At 48.9% G+C, this 21416-nt stretch overlaps 2 protein-coding genes across 2 annotated transcripts in view; both read left to right on the forward strand.

The window, feature by feature from the left end:
- Positions 1–19508, forward strand: part of RSPH6A (radial spoke head 6 homolog A (Chlamydomonas)) — a 28336-nt gene extending 8828 nt beyond the window's left edge. The window contains exons 2-6 of the mRNA XM_008578608.1: positions 4019–4256; positions 12316–13071; positions 14399–14543; positions 15767–15884; positions 19111–19508. Of these exons, the coding sequence (XP_008576830.1) occupies positions 4019–4256; positions 12316–13071; positions 14399–14543; positions 15767–15884; positions 19111–19348 (1495 nt within the window). The 3' untranslated portion in view covers positions 19349–19508. The remainder of the gene's footprint in view (positions 1–4018; positions 4257–12315; positions 13072–14398; positions 14544–15766; positions 15885–19110) is intronic.
- A 1344-nt stretch (positions 19509–20852) lies between these two features.
- Positions 20853–21416, forward strand: part of DMWD (dystrophia myotonica, WD repeat containing) — a 7977-nt gene continuing 7413 nt past the window's right edge. Inside the window, exons 1-2 of the mRNA XM_008578609.1 lie at positions 20853–20861; positions 21209–21333. Of these exons, the coding sequence (XP_008576831.1) occupies positions 20853–20861; positions 21209–21333 (134 nt within the window). The remainder of the gene's footprint in view (positions 20862–21208; positions 21334–21416) is intronic.

Genomic DNA, 21416 nt, shown 5'->3' on the forward strand with positions numbered 1-21416 from the left:
ATTGGGGCTCTCTTATAGGTGATTTGACGCTTCTCTCTTGCAGCTTTTAAGATTCTCTCTTTGTCTTTGAGTTTTGCCAATTTGACTATCACATGTCTTTGAGAAGACCTTTTCAGGTTGAATATGTTTGGAGATCGTTGAGCTTCCTGGATCTGAAGATCTGTTATTTTTCCTATACCTGGGAAGTTTTCTGCCACTATTTTGTTGAATATGTTTTCAATGCAACCTCTTTTTTCCTCACCTTCTGGAATACCCATGACTCAGATATTTGAGCACTTAAGGTGGTCTGATATCTCTCTCAGATTTTCTTCAATGCCTTTGATTCTTTTTTCCTTTTTTTTCTGCTTGTGTTATTTCAAACAGCCCATCTTCAAGTTCAGAGGTTCTCTCTTCAACTTCCACAAGCCTGCTGGTTAAACTCTCCATTGTGTTTTTTATTTCGCTGAATAACTTCTTCAGTTCGGCAATTAGGATCTAGAGCTTGAGAGTTATTACCCTTTGGTGTTATACTTTCTTGATTTTTCATATTTCTGGTATCTTTTCTTTGATGTTTATTCATTGTGGCAGGGGGTTTCACAGTCCACAGGTTTGACACTATTGACTGAGTAAGATGTTGCTGTGGTTGCCAATTTGGTATGGCTACCTCAGTGAGTGCTCAGTTGGCCACTAGTGTCTTGCATGTGTGGTTGCCTTGGGTCTTGGGCCTCTCCGGGGAGCCACCTCTCTGGTCAGCTTGGACTCAGCCAGGCTGCTGGATCACGGGGTGGTACTGCAGGGTGTGTGGTCTCTGCTGAGCTTCCACCTCCCGTGCTGGACCTTCTCCCTGTTCCGTGCGCTCTGGGCCGGGCTGCTGGGATGCACTGAGGCAACACAGAGCATGTGGTCTCTGTGGAGCTTCCCCTTCCCCTGCTGGATGTCTCCCTGCTCCATGCACACTAGGCCGGGCTTGGGATGGAGCCGGGTGGCAGCGGTGAAGCTTACCTGCTGCTGGACCGCGCGGCGGCGGCCCCCCCCACAGAGTGTGTGGACTCTATGGAGCTTCTGTCTCCCTTGCTGGATGTCTCTGTGCTCCGTATGCATTGGGCTGGGCTGCTGGATCACGCGGCAGCAGTGTGGTCCCCGTGGAGTTCCCACCTCCCCTGCCTGACATCTCCCTGCTGCGATCGCAATAGGCCAGGCTGGGAATGGAGCCGGGTGCCTGCGGTGAAGCCTACCTGCTGGATCACGCAGTGGCGGCCCCACAGGGTGTGTGGTTTCTCTGGAGCCTCTGCCTCCCCTGCCAGACGTCTCCCCACTCTGTGCTCACTGGACTGGGCTGGGAATGGAGCCGGGTGGTGGCAGTGAAGCCTATCTGCTGGATCGTGCAACGTCGGCCCTGCAGGGCATGTGGCCTCTGTGGAGCTTCTGTCTCCCCCGCTGGACGTCTCCCCGTCCTGTATGCACTTGATGTTATGTTTTTATAGTTTAAATCGGTTGATTTTTGGGAGAGAGTGACGCTAGGGACCGTCTATTCCGCCATCTTGACCGGAAGTCGAGAGCCAGGATTCCTGAACAAATGACTTGGCTCCTGAAGCCCCGTTCTTACCCACTACACTTCCCTGTCTGAGACGGTTACTTGCCAAACCACTTAGCTGCAGTCACAATATGCTTCTCAGCTCCATTAGGCTCTAGTGAAGCTCGCATTCTAGGGAGAGAATGGATAATCAACCTAGATGATAAGGTGATCGTAAGGGCTAAGGTGAAAAATAAGGAAGGGTAAGGGGGATAGGGAATGCATGTTAAACAGTGTGAGGACAGGAAAGGCCTCTCTGAGGAGGTGACATTTGGTCAGGACCTGAAGGAAGTGAAGGAGAGCACCTTGCAGATAACTGGAGGAAGCGTAGTCCAGGTATGGGGCACAGCAAATGCAAAGGCTTTGAGGCTTGCTGTGATTGAGGAGCAGGAAGGAGGCTGGTGTGTCTGGAACTAAGGAAGAGGGAGAGTGGGAGGAAATGAGGCTGATGAAGTAATGGGTCTTGCTAAAGTATAAAGCTGACCCTATCAGTCCCCTGCTCAGAACCTGCTATGGTTCCCATTACCCTCAAGAGGAAGTTCAGCTCCTCACCACAGCCAGCATAGCCCTCTGTGTGCTTCAGCCTCTGCCCAATGTCCAAACTTCATTTCTAGTCACTACCTGCTCCTACCTCAGATCCTAGAACTTAGTCAAAATTAACCTCTTGCTGTTCCCCAACAAATTCTAGCTCTTGGTAGTTTCAAGTTCCCTTCCTGAAAAGCCCTAGCTAAGTCTCACTTCTTCTTACCCTTCCCAACTTCAGTGATGGCCCTCCACCATACCCAAGACTGCTGACAAGGTAGTTTCCACACAGCAGAAGGTTACACATACGTACTTTGAAATCAGGCCAACGTGGTTTCAAATGCTGACTGTCCCATCATTGTGTGACCTCATCACCTCAACTGTTCTCAGCCTCAGTTTCCTTATGTGGAGAATGGATTGTTCCTCAGATGTACGGTTGTGATGAGGATTCAACATTGCTCTCAAGTGCCCAGCTTGGTGCCCAGCTTAGGTGAATGGAAGTGACACTATTGTCACTCTGGCCTCCTCTACTCCCACAACCCCCCTCCTTACTCCACTCCTGCCACATTGAACCTTCTCAGTGTTGTTCCATGCTAGGCACACCCCCATGTCAAGGCCTTCACACAATTGTATCATCTGCAAACCATGACAGATTTGCTTTTTGCTTTCCAATCCTCATATTTTTTCATGCCTTATTGCATTGGCTGTGGTCCCCAGTACAGTATTTTTTTTTTTTTTTTTTAAGATGACCGGTAAGGGGATCTTAACCCTTGACTTGGTGTTGTCAGCACCACGCTCAGCCAGTGAGCGAACCTGCCATCCCTATGTGGGATCCGAACCCAGGGCTTTGGTGTTATCAGCACCACACTCTCCCGAGTGAGCCATGGGCCGGCCCCCCCAGTACAGTATTAAATAGAAGTGGTGAAACCAGTTATCCTGGTTTCCAGTCTCAGGGGAAAATACTCAGTTTTTCACCATTATGTTTGATGTGTGCTGTAGGTTACTTGTGGCTACACTTTATAAGATTATAAAAAATTGCCTTCTATTCCTAGTTTGTTACAAGTTAAAAAAAAATTACGAATGGTAAAAAAATTATGAATGGGTGTTGAATGTTATCAAAATTTCTCTGCACCTATAAGGTGATCTTGTGTATCTCCTTTAACATTAACATACTAAAAAAACACATTAACATACTAAACATGATTATATTATTTTATTATCAGTCCAGTCTTGCATTCCTATTATTAGCTCAGTTTAATCATGGTGTGTCATACTTTTTAGAAATTGCTGGATGCCATTTGCTAATATATATATACATATTTTTAAAGATGTCCAGTAAGGGGATCTTAACCCTTGACTTGGTGTTGTCAGCACCACGCTCTCCTGAGTGAGCCACGGGCCGGCCCCTCATTTGCTAATAGTTTGCTTAGGATTTTGGCATCTATATTCCTAAATGAGATCAGCTAGGAATTTTCCTTCTTCCTAATGTCCTTGAGTTTTTGATATCAAGATTAGGTTAGACTCATAAAATATTCTAAGGGCTATGCACTCGCTGTTCCCTCTGACCGAAACACTCTTCCCCCCAAAATCTGCATAGGTTGCCCCCTCCCTTCATTGAGATCTCAACTTAAATGTCACCTTTGACAGGCCTTCCCAGGCCTCCCTATTTAAAATTGTAAACCATCTCCAGTCGCTGGTCCTCCCAGTCCCCATTCTCTGCTTTGCCTCCATAGCAGTTACTACCCCATGCCTGACACACTTTATACTTTTCACGTTTGATTCATATCTGTTTCCATCGTCAAAATATCAGCTCCACCAGGGCGGGGACCTTTTCTGTTCCCTACTGTGTCCCCAGCACTAGGCACAGGGCCAGGCACATAGCAGCAAGCTCCGTGAGCTGAATGAATGATGCCCTCCACCTCTCACTCCCCCCGCGGGAGGCAGGTATGAGCACCTGGTGAACCTGCTGACCAAGATCCTGAACCAGCGGCCCGAGGACCCCTTGTCCATCCTGGAGTCACTGAACCGCAACACCCAGCGGGAGTGGTTCCAGCCCAAGCTGGACACACTGCGGGACGACCCCGAGATGCAACCCACCTACGAAATGGCGGAGAAGCAGAAGGCACTGTTCATCCGGAGCGGAGGCGGCGGAGAGGGCGAACCGGAGATGGAGGAGGAGGTGGTGAGTGTGCCCGCCGGCAGAGGTGCGCGGCAGCATCGGTGGGGCCCGGCATGTCGGGGGCAGGGGGGAGGAGGGCACCGCACAACCCAGGAACAGAAAAGATTTCAGTGTCGCCAAGCAAAGGGACTGGGGCTTTCTCCTGAGGCCACTGGAAAGGCATGAAAGGGTTTGACGCAGAGGAAAGAGCTCAGCTCTGCTTTTGACAAAAATGACTCCTGCTGCCACGTGGAGGCGGAGGCTGGTCTCTGCTACCATCCCCTTTTCATATCCCTTCAGAAAATAATTCAGCCCTGCAGAATTCCTGTGAAGCTCACTGCCTACCCGAGTCTCTCAACACTGGGTCAATCGCTCCCTTTCCGGCAGCCTCAATTTCCTCGTTTATAAGTCGAGGCCAATTAAGAACTCTTTCACCCATGACCCATTAACATTCTACCATCCTCAGAATATTTAATTCCACGATCCCATGTTTCCAAATTGGACGATGCTTAAAATTTGAGAGAAGTGTCCTTTCACTCTTTCCACAAACTTTTGTTTGTCTGTCTTTGGTGGCTGGCCAGTACAGAGACCCAGACCTTGACCTCGGTGTTATCAACATCTCCCTCTAACCAATTCACGAACTTTTGTTAAGGGCCCTTTGTTTGTAATTCTGACACCTCCTAGCTTCCCTGCTAAAATCTTTAGGAGCATTGTCTCGTTTTATCCCTGAAACAACCCCGTAAGGCAAGTGCTATTTATGATTCTCTCAGAGGGCATGACACTAGGAAGGGCCGGGGACAGGGCTGGGAAGGCAGGACCGAGACCTCGAAAGCCGGGGCTGTAGCCTCCACCCCACTTGCAGATGCTGCTGTTGGTCTGCGTTTGCTTCTGTGCTTCTGAGGTTCTAGGATTCTGGCGACAGTGCGTTGGGTGGGGGAAGAATGCAGGGACCAGTTTGACAAGTGAATGTAGTCCTTGGGTGAGCAGAGTGTAGATGGGAATCCAAGTCTTAGTCATGAAGGACAGCTGTTACCTGAGAATATGGCTTTAAATCTCAGACTGCTGCTCTCTCCTTGAGAGGCCCCACCCCTCAGAACTGCACCGCCACCTAACACCCAGCCCCGCTCCTCAGGACGCCTGGCCCCCAGAGGCCTGCCCTCGTACAACTCCACGTTGCTGGAGGCTCCCCACCCTTAGAACGTCTTGTCCCTGGAGGCCCCAACCCTCTTAAAACTTGCAGCTGGAGTTGTTAATTTGGAGTCTGCAGAAAGGCAAGATTGTAAGCTTATGTGACCTGTGCATGGTTCTAGGAAGAGATTTATAGAAAAATCCATGATTCGGCATTTTGCCTTTATTTTTGTCTGGTGTGAGTCAAGGCTCTTATTTATCTCGTTTTCTCTCTCCTCCAGATGTCTAGCCATGATCCCCAAGGGCATTTATGGAATAATCTTATATGCACTTGGGTCTGTTCCTGGATTCTCTGTTCTGTACCTTTGCACAGGAGCATGGCTTCCTGCTCTAGGACTCCCGTTTATTGTTTAGCAGCTGCACAGCAAGTGTTGCTGTTTTGGTAGCATAAATCTCCCCATCACTGCACCTCTGTTTTGAAAAGTTCCTGACTATCCTTGCATTTATAATTTAGAATAACTTTAGTACTATTTTGGTACATTCTGAAAACTAACAACTTATTTGTTTAACAACATAGGTCACTTTAAGTTAGGAAATAGATGATGTCAGAGAAATAGAGACAAGTGGCTTTGACAAGAAAGACATTTTTGTCACACATAATAGGTGCAAACAGTCTAAGAGTGGCAACGTGGCTCCCCAGTGAAGAGGCACAGAAGGCTCTCTTCTCCCCTCATCCCCAACCTCCCTCCCTGTCTCTAAACCAAGAGACCAGTTTTCAGCACCATAGTACCCTGGGTATAAATCCCATCTCTTTCCAATGCAGTCGGTAAGACTTGCTTTTGGTTGCAAGTGCTTGATAAAATAGCCCAAGCAATTCAACAAAACATTTAATGACCTCACTTTACCAATGGGTCTGGAGGTGGGCAGAGCTGATGTGGAATCTCTGTGTGGTCGTGAAGAATCCCAGCTCTTTCCTCTCCTCTGTTCTGCCTTCTTCATCTTGTTGATATTTGGTCCTTGAGTTTGCTACTTTATGTTCAAAAAATGGCTTCTGTTGCCCCAGACATCTTAAGCCCACACCAGTGCCCCAACAAGGGAAGGAGGGAGATTTTCCTCATCCATGTCTCCTTTTTTTTTTTTTTTCTTAAAAGATGACCGGTGAGGGGATCTCCACCCTTGACTTGGTGTTGTCAGCACCACACTCTCCCAAGTGAGCTAACCGGCCATCCCTACATAGGGATCCAAACCCGTGGCCTTGGTGTTATCAACACTGCACTCTCCCAAGTGAGCCATGGGCTGGCCCTGTGTCTCCTTTTTTTAAAAAATCAGGCAAGCAAAAGTTTCCCAGAAGCCCCTCAGAAAATTCCACTTGCACCTCGTTGGCCAGAATTGGGTCACATGGCCATTCCCAGCTGCAAGAGAGGCTGGGAAAGCTGCTGTTGAGCTTCTCCGGGGGAAGGCAGGCAATGGAGAAGGGCTTTGGGGATGGTGCTGGCAGTGACTGACCCAAAGGCAAGGATGTGGCTGGACATCAGGCACAGCTTGGAATTGGTGATCCCAATGCCCATGTTTCACCTCTGCCCCTCTCTCCTCCCCTGCCTCCTCTGCTTTCTCTTCAGACCAGCTTGTCCTGCCATCCCACAGTCTTGAATCCACTTTTTAAAAATTCCATCCAGTTGCCACTAGGAAATCTTTCCTCCCAGAACATAGATAGGATTTTCCTGATAACTGGGAGGGAGAAAGAGCAAGAAAGATTCTGATCGCAGGAAGCAGAGGGGCATTGTAGAGTAGAGGCTATGAACATGTTCTCTAGAGTCAGACCAACCTGGATTCAAACTTAGCCATACCAAAAAAATAATGTCTGTGCAGGGGGATGTGATCTGTACTTTCTCTCCATCCAGTCACATAAAGCAGAGTCTGATCTATCATTTTGGGTAATTGTCCATTCCTGCTCCAATCAACAGAGGCCAGAAGAGCAGGGTGATATTATTTAAACGTGAATGATGAAGTCACACCATTGCCATGTGTGGATGGGTGGGGGGGATTCCCAGAAAGAAGGTGATGGCCACTGGCTCGTGGGCCTTGCTCATACCTCAGAGAGTTTACTGCACCCACTCCCTAATCTTTCCTCCTGGACACAGGATGGTGAGTCCATTAAGTTTGGACACTGCCCCCTGAGTTGCTGATGTCAACATCAACTAGGCAAACGAGCTTCTGCATTGTGTTTAAGATGAAGAGAAACTTCCAGAATCGCTTTAAAAATAATAATCCTCCTGGGCCGGCCCCATGGCACACTCGGGAGAGTGCGGCGCTTGGGTGCGCAGCAGCGCTCCCGCCACGGGTTCGGATCCTATATAGGGATGGCTGGTGTGCTCACTGGCTGAGTGCGGTGTGGGCGACACCAAGCCAAGGGTTGTGAACCCCTTACCGGTCATGAAAAAGACAATAATAATAATAATAATAATAATCCTCCTATTATAGAGCATTAGTCAAAGTATGCTATGTCAAGATGTGGTTGGGGCCGGCCTGGTGGCGCACTGCGATAGTGCGCCGCTTGGGAAGCGTGGCGGCGCTCCCCCCGAGGGTTCGGATCCCACATACAGACCGGTTCCCGCTCGCTGGCTGAGCGCGGCGCGGGAGCAACGCTGAGGGTTGCGATCCCGTTGCCGGTCCCGGTCCGGTACGGGGGCGACACTGAGGGTTGCGATCCATTGCCGGACACGGAAAAAGACAAAAAAAAAAAAAGATGTGGTAATAAACAACCCAGCAATCTCACCTGCCCATCAAGGGTTGCCAGTGGGCTTTGCTCATTAGTCACTTGGGAACCCAGGACAATGGAGGCCCCATTGTGACACAGGCTTCCATGGTTACAGAAGAGATAAAGGAAGGCACAGCAAACCCCACATGTGTTCTTACAGCTTCAGTCCAGGTGTGATGTGTGTCTCTTTCACTGCCATTTCAAGTGGTCAGAGCAAGTGACATGGCTGCTCCTGAGTTCAGCAGGGTGGGATGTATAATCCCCTGTAGGGAGGGACTTCAAGCATTTGTGAACAATGTATAGTTTAGCAGGCACAGGAAGAAGATGAAATAAATTGTTTTTTTTTAACACTGTGCTCGAAATTGAGCTTTTAATTCTGGTGGTTAGCTCAGTTAGAGTGCAGCCTTATAACACCAAGGTCATGGATTCAGATTCCTGTACTCACTAGCTGCCAAAAAAAATTTTTTTCTTTTAGTTTTTAAAAAAGTTTAGAATGCAGTATATACCTTTAGGAAAAACCTCAGCATGCTTGTCAACAAGTCTTTTACATCAAAAGGTACAATCATTCATTTTCACACTAATGGTCTGTTAAGGGTTGATTTGTGTCCCCCAAAATTCATATAATGAAGTCCTAACCCACCACACAGTACGTTATAATGTAACTTATTTGGAAATAGGATCATTGCAGATGTAATTAGTTAAATTTAGGGGGCTGGCTGGTTAGCTCAATTGGTTAGAGTGTGGTGTTGTAACACCAAGGTCAAGGGTTCAGGTCCCTATCTAGCCCAGTGAGGACCTACATGCAGCAGGAAGCCCCCTGGCTCCTGAACAGGGGTCAGGGGACCCAAGGGCCTCAGCCGCACTCCCTGCCATCTGCAACCAGGCCAGCCCTGCCCCCCAACCTCCATTTCCCTACCCCCCTCTCACCAGCCCCCCCACTGCCCCACAACATCTTTGAGTGTAAAAAATAATAATAATAATAAATAAAATTTTTTTTAAAGTGTCAGATCCCTGTGCCAGTGGCCCCCCCACAAAAAGCCAAAGGAAAAGTAAATAGATGAGGTCATCCTGGAATGACGTGGGCCTCTAATCCAATATGACTGGTGTCCTTAGAAAAAGGGGAAATTCAGACACAGAGACACACACAGGGAGAATGTCATGTAAAGATGAATGCGGAGATTGGAGTATTGCTTCTAGAAGGCAAGGAAGACCAATGATTGCCAGCAAACCACCAGAAAGTAGGAAGAGGCATAAAACAGATAATCTCACAGCCCTCAGAAGGAACTAGCCCCGCCAACACCTCGGCCTCAGACTTCCAGGCTCCAGAACTGTGAGAAAATAAATTTCTGTTGTTCAAGCCACCCAGTTTGTGATACTTTGTTATGGCAGCCCTAGCAAAGTAATATACCATCTTTTTTATAATTTCTGTAATTCTCCGAATAGTGTTTTAGTGCATTTGAAACAAGAGACAAATAGTTTTTAGTATACCTAACGAACATGAACAATTAAATGTATTAGCTCTAGAATTCTCTCATTCAAGAAAAGTTGCCAGTGGCTTGGATGATCATATAAAGGAACTGGAGAAAACGTGTTTACTTTGAAACTTTTATTACTTTGAGTTTCCGGTTGCTTGTCGGCAATCATCATTGTACCTTTTTTTTTTTTTTTTTTTTTTGCCTTTTATAACAGAAGTACACAATAGTGGCAATGAGCCAAGGAGTATATGGGGGCGCATGCGCCGTCACACCACTGTTATGTGACTTGTTTACAACGGGTGTGCTGAATCATACCCAACTGGATATGAGGCGAGGGGTCCTGACTATACTGACTCCATTTTCCTCACAGTGTGTCTCATCATGCCTGATTAAGATAAATCTTGGGTACCTTCATTTCTACTTTTTTTGTTTTTTGGTGGCTGGCTGATACAGGGATCTAAATCCATGACCTTGGTGTTAACAGCACCATGTTCTAACCAAATGAGCTAACCGGCCAGCCCCATCGTACTTTCTAAAAGCTGTCCGCAGTCCATAAGTGAGAAACTCATCTCTTTGATCTTATTCTCCCCCCAATTTAAGAGGAGCTTACATGTTTTTTGTTTTGTTTTGTTGTTTTTTCTCTTTTTATAAATTTTTCTTTGTTACGTGTTTTCTTTAAGCACAAGCAAATCTTTTCTCCTAGACAAAGCTACAAGAAGTGAAGGAGTTAGTTAAAATAAAGTGGGGGGAGGAGGATTTATCATAAAGACTCAAGGCATTTCTCAGAATCGGGGGAATCAGGTGGGCCTCAGGAATGGACCTAAGTTTATCAGCATCTACCTTTGCTCTGATGCTCCATACCTGCCTGTTTCATTTTTTCCTTTCTGTCTTCAAACTGATTTCCATTGTCTCTCCATGCACCTAGCAGAATAGAATCACCCACTGTGGCTGTCACACGCAGAGGTTGGCCCCTGTATTAGTTTCCTCTGGCTTTTATAACAAATTACCACGAACATAGTGGCTTAAGATGACACAAATGCATTATCTCACAGTTCGGGAGCTCGAAATCCACAATGGGTCTCACTGAGCTAAAATCACTGTGTGGGAAGAGTTGTGTTCCTTTTGGAGGCTCTAGGAGAGAATCTATTTCCTTGCCTTTTCCAGCTTCTAGAGGCCACCCACATTCCTTCCTCCTGGTCCCTTCCTTGAAAGCCAGCAGTGTGGCATCATCAAATCTTCCTCTGCCTCTGACTCCTGCTCTGGCTTTCCATCTCCTTCTCTGACTCTCCTGCCTCCCACTTTCACTTATGGGGACCCTTGTGATTCCAGCGAGCCAGGATAATCCAGGATAATCTTTCCATCTCAAGATCCTTAACTTAATCACATCTGTAAAGACCCTTTTGCCATGTAAGGGTCCACAGGTCCAGGGACTGGGACATGGGCATCATCGGGGGAGGTGGTGGTGTCATTATTCCCTATTCCACAGCCCCTTTCTCTCCATTCTGATTTCAAATTCTGCCAGGAGAGCATATGGTCTCCCTGGTTTGTGCCATGTGTTTACCTGGCCCAGTCAGATTGCTGAGGGCAGTTCAGGCTGATCTATGAGGAAGGACCTCGTCTGTTTTGTGGTCTGATCTATCTCAGTGTCTAGCCTGAAGCAGGCACCCACTGGGTCTTTAATCAAGATTTCTGGACCGGGCCGGCCCGTGGCTCACTCGGGAGAGTGCGGTGCTGATAACACTAAGGCCGCGGGTTCGGATCCCATATAGGGATGGCCGGTTCGCTCACTGGCTGAGCGTGGTGCTGACAACACCAAGTCAAGGGTTAAGATCCCCTTACCGGTCATCTTTTGAAAAAAAAAAAAGATTTCTGGACCAATTGAATGAAAAAGTGTCAGGGACAATCTTGTGGCCACACGGATGTGGGGATGACAGGCATTTCCCCAAGAAAGGGAAGTGCATTGGTTTGTGGCCTGCACAGATCACACCCCCACCCTAGATGTACATTTAACTTCTTCCCCTGACTTCTGGGCCAAAACCCCACTGGAATCTAGTCTCAGCCATTGACTTGTTCTCACTTCCTTTCTGGGCCCCTTTCTTCTCTCCCCCCCCCCCCCCCCGACTTTGTGAGCAAAGTGGTTAGTGAAGAAAAGGGAGTGGGGGCAGAACTTCTCAAAACCATCCTCCAGCATCATTGATTCCTTGGTTCAAAACCTGTCTCTTCCCTTAATTTGCTGTGTGACTTAGAATATGTGTTAGGAGTACATTCAGTGGCAAGTAACAGAAAACATGCCTGAAAGTGCCTTCTCTGTCCCATAGAACAAAAAGGCCGGGGTAGGTAAGGCAGATCAGCAATGCCACTGGGGATCAAGCATTTTCCACTTTCAGCTCCTCCACCATTAGGGTATGGGACTACACTTTGTCTCCATGTGTTGCCTCATGGTCCCAAAATAGCTGCTGTGGTTCCAGATCTCACATCCTATTCCAGGCAGAAAGAAGTGGGGAGGATGAAGGACAAAGGATTTTCTCAAAGTGTGGTTTGCCCTTTTCTTTTCCATCAGGGGACATCCTCTCCAAGGACTTCCCCTACATCTCACGGGGCAGAATTGGCTGCCTGAGCAGCTGAGTTACAGAGTATTTTAGGTCTCTTGATTCTAGAAGAGCCAGGCTAGGGAGCAGGGCTTCAGCTTTCTTCCCTCTGACCTCCACCCCACCCTGTGCAGACTGAGACAGCGGTGCCCAACGTCATGGAGACAGCCTTCTACTTCGAACAGGCCGGCGTGGGTCTCAGTTCGGACGAGAGTTTCCGTGTCTTCCTGGCCCTGAAGCAGCTGGTGGAGCAGCAGCCCATCCACACGTGCCGCTTCTGGGGCAAGATCCTGGGGCTCGGCCGCAGCTACCTGGTGGCCGAGGTGGAGTTCCGGGAGGGCGAGGAGGAGGAGGAGGCGGAGGAGACGGTGGAGGGCAGCGACGTCACGGAGGCGCACGGCGAGGAGGAGGGCGACGAGGACGAGGAGAAGGTCGTCGACGTCATCCCCAAGCCCACGTGGAAGCCGCCGCCCGTCCTCCCCAGGGAGGAGAGCCGCTCGGGCGCCAACAAGTACCTGTACTTCGTGTGCAACGAGCCGGGCCGGCCGTGGACGCGGCTGCCCCACGTCACGCCGGCCCAGATCGTGGCCGCCCGCAAGATCAAGAAGTTCTTCACCGGCTACCTGGAGGCGCCGGTCATCAGCTACCCGCCCTTCCCGGGCAACGAGGCCAACTACCTGCGGGCCCAGATCGCCCGCATCTCGGCCGCCACGCACGTCAGCCCTCTCGGCTTCTACCAGTTTGGAGAGGAGGAGGGAGATGAGGAGGACGAGGCAGGCGCCGGGCGCGACTCCTACGAGGAGAACCCCGACTTCGAGGGCATCCCAGTGCTGGAGCTGGTCGACTCCATGGCCAACTGGGTGCACCACGTGCAGCACATCCTGCCGCAGGTGAGGACCAGGGGGCTCCGGCGCGAGCCCGCAAGTTTGATATCAAGCTCTTCCTCTCTGCTAGGCCCTGTGCTAGACGATATGCATTCACTCATTCCCTCATCCGTCCACTCATTAACGCAGCAGATAGGGGTTGACAGTCCACCCCGTGTCAGAAACCTCTGGGGTTAGATGCATTTTGGAGTTCAGAATTTTTCAGGTTAAAAGAGGTGATGGGTGCACATACCATATATTATGCAACACCTCAGGCAGGGGCAAGGGCAGCCCATATTCAAACACCTCAACATTTCTGCAGCAAAACTGAATAACCCCTTATCAGCTCAGATCAGGGTTGCTACCATATGACTTCTGAAAAACTTTTGGTTTTCACAGCTTTTTTGGATTTTTGAATCGTGTAGAAAAGATTATGGACCTGCACGTATTGAGTGCCTAGTGTGTCCCAACTTTATATTTATGTATTTATTCAGTCAAGAAAGCTCCTGCTGTGTGCTAGGAACTTTAATTAATTCATTCAATAAACAGTTATTGACTCTACAACCTTTTATTGAATCCAAATAACTCCTTTTGAGATCAGTACAACCATTATTCCCATTTCACTGTTGATGACACAGAAGTCTGCTCTATGCTGTGCACTTATGTTCATCCATTCATTCAGCACTTTTTGTCTCTTGAGTATCTCATGTAACCCAATAACAATGCAATGAAATTGGGCCTGCCCGTGGCTCACTCGGGAGAGTGCGGTGCTGATAACACCAAGGCCCCGGGTTCGGATCCCATATAGGGATGGCCGGTTCGCTCACTGGCTGAGCGTGGTGCTGACAACACCAAGTCAAGGGTTAAGATCCCCTTACCGGTCATCTTTTTTAAAAAAAAAAAAACAATGCAATGAAAGAAGTACCCATGACATCCCCATTTCACAGATGAGCAAACGGAGGATCATATGGGCTGCCAAATGCCAGCTGCACAAGGGCAAAGATTTTGGGGTCTCTTTTCTGAAGGATGTATCCCCAGCACCTAGGGCAGTGCTTGCATATAATAGGTGCTCATTAAATACATGATAAATGGGTCAATGAATTAATTAATGTATGAATGGGGAGGTCATGCGGTCAGCGGGAGGCAGGAGTCTCTACCCAACTACAACAGTTCTCTTGGCCCATTCTCCCCCTCCACTTACCTGTGTGACTAACCATGTCTTCCTGCACATACCTAGATCACTAATGACAGGGCCAGGGCTCCAGGGTCCTGCTCAGCCCCTTTACCACCTCCCAGGGCACAGGCTGGGCTCTGTCCCCTGGGGGTGCCACCTGACCTTTCCCCCACCCCCCAGGGCCGCTGCAGTTGGGTGAACCCTCTGCAGAAATCAGAGGAAGAAGAGGAGCTGGGGGAGGAGGAAGAAAAAGCAGATGAGGTGTTGGAGGAGGTGGAGCAGGAGGTTGGACCCCCACTGCTGACGCCGCTCTCAGAAGATGCAGGTAAGAGTCCTCCTCATCTTGCACCCCACCAGCCTTTCGGGGGTGGGGAAGGAATGGAGGGGCAACAGGCCTGCTGGTAGTCATGTGTCTGATCTACTTCTCCAAGCCTCAGTTGCTGTCTCTTCCATAAAATGGGCATCACGGGGCCGGCCCATGGCTCACTCGGGAGAGTGCGGTGCTGATAACACCAAGGCCACGGGTTCGGATCCCACATAGGGATGGCCGGTTCGCTCACTGGCTGAGCATGGTTAATTAAAATCTTTTCTCAGTCTCTCAAAAAATGCCCAAGAGTGAGTAAATGTTGAGGTATAACTGACATATAAAAAAACTGCACACATTTAAAGGAATATAATTCAATGAGTTTTGACATAATTATACACCTGTGAAACCATCCCCACAATCCAAATAATATGTAAGTCCTAAAAATTTCCTCATGGCCCTTTGTAATCCCTTCTTCGGCCTATTCAATCCTCCACTCATTCCCAAGTGACCACTAGTCTGCTTTCTTTTTTTTCTTTTTTGGCAGCTAGCTGAAATGGGCATCACAACAGTTCCTCCCTCACGGGGCTATGGGAATGCCCATACTGTGAACCATGTCTGGCACATGGCAATGGCCCAGATCTCAGGATATAGTATTTTGAGTCCCACATGGGCTTGAGGGAGGGAAAGATAATTAAGGAGCCCTTCCGAGAGGAGGTGGGACTCGAGCTGGATTTTGGATGAATGGACAGGAATTTGGGGCCTCACACACCTGGAGGGAAAAGGATAGAGGGGATGGGAAGTGGGAAGAGACTGGATTTGTACCCAGATTCTGTGAGCCTGGAGCTTGTGCCCTGCCCTTTGCACCCTGGTCCAAACTGATAACCAAACTGGGAGTAGAATCACAAAGCTGCCCTGTCTGGGTGCCCTGCTACGTGCCAGGCACTATCACCAGGCCGAACTGCCATCCTGCAAGGGAAGTGAATGTGTATCCCCATTTCCTAAATGTGGTCACTGAGGCTTAGACAGGTGAAGTGGCTTTCTGGGGCCAAACAGCAAGAGAATGGTCCGGAACCAGAGTCGGAATCCAGAAACCCATGCTATCAGTTGTTACAGCTCCCTTCATGCTCCTCCAGTCCTCCCTCTTTGCCCCCTCCCTTCCTTCTCTACACCTCTCCTCCAAGGGGCTGTGCAGGAGTAGGGACCCCCTGACCTCGCTGTCCCTCTCTCCCCTCCTCCCCCAGAAATAATGCACCTGTCACCCTGGACCGCCCGCCTGTCGTGCAGCCTCAGCCCGCATTATTCCGTGGCCGTCGTGCGTTCCAACCTCTGGCCGGGGGCCTACGCCTATGCCAGGGGCAAGTAAGCTTCTCCCAGTTCCTCCCAGCAGTAGACTCCCTTAGGACTTCTTAGGGCCTGGTCAGGCCGGGCAACTCACCAGGGTGGGCAGAGAGTGGGAGGACCCCATTCAGCAAACCCCCGGGACTGATCCACTCACTCAGCTCCCAGGGGTCTCACTGGGGCTAAAATGAGAAATCCCAGACCAAGGATGTGAGTCCCGTGGATGAGAGAATGGAGGATCAGAGAGGGGAAGGGACTGGTCCAGGGTCACACAGCACATGCTGGATTCAAACCTGGATCTCCGCCCCCTGGCCACAGGGGTGGAGTCTCAGGCGGGTGGGGGTGGGGTGCCCGCTGGCTAACTCCTTCCCTGGGTCGCCTGGACAGTTCTTCCAAATTTGAAGGGTCTTCTCCCTATGGGGCAGAGTTCTTCCCCACCAGAATCCCCTGCCAGTGGCTCCCAAAAGCTTGACAAGCCGAAGTCACCCTGCATCCTCCCACTCCAGTTACGCACTCCCCACAGTCCCTCAGCCTCCCTCGCCAGGCACATCCCCACCTTTCTGCACAGCCACAAGAGGGCGCCGTCGGAAGCCAGGGGAGCGGGCGCACCGACCGGCTCTGTCCACAAGGTGGCAGGACGATTTTTTTTCAGAGATCTTCCCCCCTTTTTTTAAAAAAAAAGCCAATCAAATTTAGCGTGGGCGGGGGGGGGGAAGGGGGATTGTGTAACAACTTTAGTGACACTAATTAATAAGTTCTGATAACCCACTACCATCGGACCAGCCAGATTTCCCTTTCTGACGTCCATGTGAACCTGTACTGTATTCTCGTATGATTCACAGTCGCGGTAGGATTCCGTATAACTTTGATACTTTAACCCCATTCTTGGCAATTCTTTTTTCTTCTCCAGAGGCTGGGAAGAGTCACGCTTGCTTTTACCAGCCCCCCTTCTTCTGGCCGCGCCCTAATTTGCCAACATCCCTCTGAAAGCAAAGTATCCAAACTTGGAGCTCTATGTGCCCATCCAGCCTCCACCCCCCACATACCCACCTGTCCACCCACCCATTCAACCGCCTCCCACCCCCCACCCACTCATCCGCTCACCCATCCATTCGTTTTCTTTATAAAAGACTCTTAAATGTCACTATTTGCCAGCTGTGTGCTGGACCCCAAGCTCTTTGTTGAAAAGACAGATATGGATCCGTCCCTGGGAGCAGGCAGAGGAAGCATAAGCGTTAATCACATGACACTCCCTCCACCCCTCCCGCCAAATATCCTATTACAAAGTAAGTACTATCACTGCGACAGTGGAGGGACAAATGACAATTTATAACTGTCATGTCTTGAGGAAATCAGGGAAAAGACCGTTTTCCTGGGGAAAACAGTCTTTGATCTGAATTCTCTGGGGAAAGAAAGAGATAATGGGGAAAAGCAGGCGTAAGGAACATTCTAGACCAGAGCTTCCCAAACTGTGAGTGTGTAGGGCTCACCTGGAGAATCTGGTTAAGATGCAGATTCTGGTTCCATGGGTCTGGGATGGAGCCTGAGATTCTGCATTTGTAGCAAGCTCCCAGGTGAATTGTAGCAAGCTCCCAGGTGATGGCATAGCCACTGGTTCAAGGGCTACATGAGCCAGGACAGGTGGGGATTGGGAGGCTTCCAAGGAAGCTGTACATTTGAAACCTCTGAGGAAGGCCTGGAGGAAAACAATTCTCTTGGGAATGTAAAAATAAGGTCAAAACAAGACTGCTCCTCTATGGCAAGCAAACTCGGCCTCCTCTCTCTCTCTCTCTCTCTCTCTCTCTCTCTCTCTCTCTCTCTGCCTGAGCCCCACCCCCACCCCCACCACTTCTCCTCACCTCTCTACCTATCTTCATGTCTCCCTGTCTCTTAGTCTCCTCTCTTTTCTCCCATTTACTCCTCTTTCCTTCTCTGGTTAAAATTCTGGAGAGAGGTCGAATTGGCAGGGTTAGGACCTGACCAATTACCTCCTTGTTTTTCGATCTCCTCCCATTATAACGTAGGCACCATGGCAGGGATTTTTGTCTAATTTGCTTACTGCTGCATCCCCAGCATCTAGACCATTTTATTTATGTTCAGCATACATAAAATATGACCCACATATGTAATTTAAAATTTTCTTTTTCTTTTTTTTTTTTGGCATCTGACTGGTACAGGGATCTGAATAATTTAAAATTTTCTAGTAGCCATGTTCAAAAAGTAAAAATAAACAGGCAAAATTAATTTTAATATATTTTATTTGCTCCCAACTATCTAGAATATTATAATTATGATATGAAATCAATAATATAAAAATTATTAATGAGCTATTTTACATTCTTTGTTTCATACTAAGTCTTCAGAATCTGAGTGTATTTTCCATTTGGATGCTAAATTTTCTTTTCTTTTCTTTTCTTTTTTTTTTTTTTTGGTGGCTGTCCAGTACAGAGATCCAAACCCTTGACTTTTGTGTTATAACACCACCTCTAACCAACTGAGTTAACCAGCCAGTCCTGGATGCTAAATTTTCATTAGAAATACTTGACCTGTATTCAGACTTCACAACATTTACAGTTGAAATAGTAGATTTTATGTACCCAAGTTGTTCAAGACATACTTAGAAATTACCCAGTAACCAAATTGAGTGTCAGTTTTATTTAAACTGAAATTTAATTAAAACTAAATAAAATTCACTCCACCCAATAACATCAGACTACACATTCTTCTCTAGTGCACATGGAACATTCTACAGGACAGACCATATGCTGAGTCATAAAACAAGTCTCAATAATTTTAAAAGGACTGAAATCATACAAAATGTGTTCTCTGGCCACATTGAAATGAAATTAGAAATCAATAACAGAAGGTAATCTTGGAAATTCACAAATATGTGAAAAGGAAACAACATACTCATAAATAAGTAATGGGTCAAAGAAGAAATCACAAGGGAAATTAGAAAATTCAATGTAATTTAAAATCCAGTTCTTCAGTCACACTAGCTGCGTTTCAAACGCTCCATAGGCACACATGCTGTTGGACCAGGTAACTGCAGACATGGCTTGGCACAGAGTAGGTGCTCAGTAAATATTTGTTGAGTGAACAAATGAACAGAGAAACCTGGAGGGCACACTTCACCCTACCACCCACAACTCTGCAGTCATGCTGTGCCCACACTGGGCCCCATTTAAGGAAAACCCATGCTAGGCCCTTCGAGGGAGAAGTTCACAGTCTCTTGGTGCCTCTCCAGGAAGTTTGAGAACATCTACATCGGCTGGGGCCACAAGTACAGCCCGGACAACTTCAACCCTGCGCTGCCAGCCCCCATTCAGCACGAGTACCCCAGCGGCCCAGAGATCATGGAGATGAGTGACCCCACGGTGGAGGAGGAGCAGGCCCTCAAGACTGCCCAGGAGCAGGCTCTGGCCGCTGCAGAGGAGGAGGAGGAGGATGAGGAGGAAGATGAGGATGAGGACCTGGATGACTGAAGCCCTATAGCCCCTTTCCCTAAACAGGTAGATAGCAGTTTTTCCCTTAGACATAGTTAGTTATGGATTGTATTTTCATTGTTGGTTTGCTTCCTGCCCCTGGAGGGCAGGGATAGAAGAGGAAGACGGCTGCTCCAAATAAAGTTTCCCTGTGGCATTATGGCCAGGTCATTCATTTGTTCACATTTGTTGACATGGAATCCAAGCCAGGGCTGTTGGGCTCTGCTCCGGGCACAGACATTGCCTGGCAGAGGTCTCTCCTATCTGTTTCATGTATTCATTCATCTCTACATCAGAAAAGTTGTTGAAGTGCTTCCTGTGAGCCCGACTCGGTGCTGGGGACAGACAGAGAGGTGACCAAGCAGCCCCAGCCCTGTCTTCCTGGAGCCCACATGCTATACGGGAAACAGACTTGTACCCAGACAATGACAACCCAGATGGGGGAGCCCAGAGGACTGATAGATCTCCTGAGCTGACTCTTTTTCTTTTCTTTTTTTTTTTTTTTGGTGGCTGGCTGGTACAGGGATTGAACCCTGGACCTTGGTGTTATCGGCACCAGCTCTTACCAACTGAGCTAACTGGCTAGTCCCTGAGCTGACTTTTAAAGGGTCAAAAAAAGAATGGGGAAAGACATTCCAATCATAGGGAGCAGCATGTGCAAAGACCTGGGGCAAGAGAGGGTATGATGTGTTGGGGTAGTTTCTCAAACCTCATTTTAGGAGGCACATTAGCACGAGGGGTTAGTGGTGAGAGATGAGATTGGAAAGAGGTTGGCAAGAGCCAGATTATTCAGGGCTTAACGTTGCCCTGAGACCACTAGGAAGCTACAGATAGGTTTTGAGCAGGGTAAGGCCTCATATTCGTGTTTCAGAAAGACCCCTCTCAATGCCAAATGAAAGATAGGTGGAAAGGGTGAGGCAGAATTTGGGAGACCAGAGACAAGGCTTATGCAGGAGGACCTCTGATAGGAGAAGAAAAGTTTGGACAGGGATGTAGAGAGGAAGGAACTCAGAGGAATTCAAGTGGTAGAATGCAAAAGCCTTGGAGACTAGAAAGTTGGGGGTAAAGAGAAATGGTACAAATCTAGGAATACACCCAGTTCTGTGGCCTGGGTGACTGGGTGGACGGCAGGGCAAGCACTAAGATGGGAGCACGGGAGAGGAGCAGGATTTGAAGTAGGTGACAAGTTCATTGTAGGACTTGTGAGTATGAGATGACTCTGGGACATTCCAGTGAGAAACTGGGAGCCCACTGCATAAGTGAGTCTAGGAATATCTATGATGGGGGCAGGGTGGATTCAGCAGAAGTGAGGGGGTGGTTAACAGTGGGGACTGTTAGGGCCAGCGGGAGACTTTGGGTTACTAGCGAATCATTGGGACACTGCGGATATTGCGGAGATCAGTAAAATTTTGGTATTAGAGATGGATTTGGGAAGACAAGTGAGGTTTTTGAAGATAGTGAAGTCATGGAGATATATATTGGATGTTGGAGGAAAATACGGAGGATGTTTGGGGTGAGCATTAATCCGTAGTGGGTCAGATGAAGTCCTTGGAGTTTTGTGGAGACACTGGAGTCAGCGGGGACTTGGGGCTTCATCGAAGGTGGGGAGGAAAGGTTGGAGACGCTGTGGTCAGTTGGGGACTTTAAGATGTCAGTGGGAAACACCGGAAGTCGGCAGGGTGTATGTTGGGAGCCTAAGGAAACACTAGGGTCACCTGGGGTCAGCCGTAACACGATGGGAAGGCCGGAATATGGACGAGGCCTTCTCTTGAGAGCCCTCCGTTGCTAAGCAAACAGTTCCCAGGGCGCTGTTGCTAGGGACTTGAGCTTCCTATCTGGCCACGCCCCCTCCTACCGCAGGTCCGCCCCACAGCCAACCACAAGTCGGTCGCAGGCACGAAGACCGCGCCCATCTTTCCGCCCCGCCCACAGCCCCAGAACCGTTACCCGAGCGACGGCCCGGGCTCGTCACGCCTCCAAACCCGGTGCCAATCGAAGAGGCGTCGCCCGAGGGACGACCCCACCTCTTCCGGCGCGGGCCCGCGGCTTCCGGCAGGGGGCCAAGCCA

This window comes from Galeopterus variegatus, unplaced genomic scaffold (genome assembly GCF_000696425.1).
Source record: "Galeopterus variegatus unplaced genomic scaffold, G_variegatus-3.0.2 Scaffold1725, whole genome shotgun sequence".
Lineage (NCBI taxonomy): Eukaryota > Metazoa > Chordata > Mammalia > Dermoptera > Cynocephalidae > Galeopterus > Galeopterus variegatus.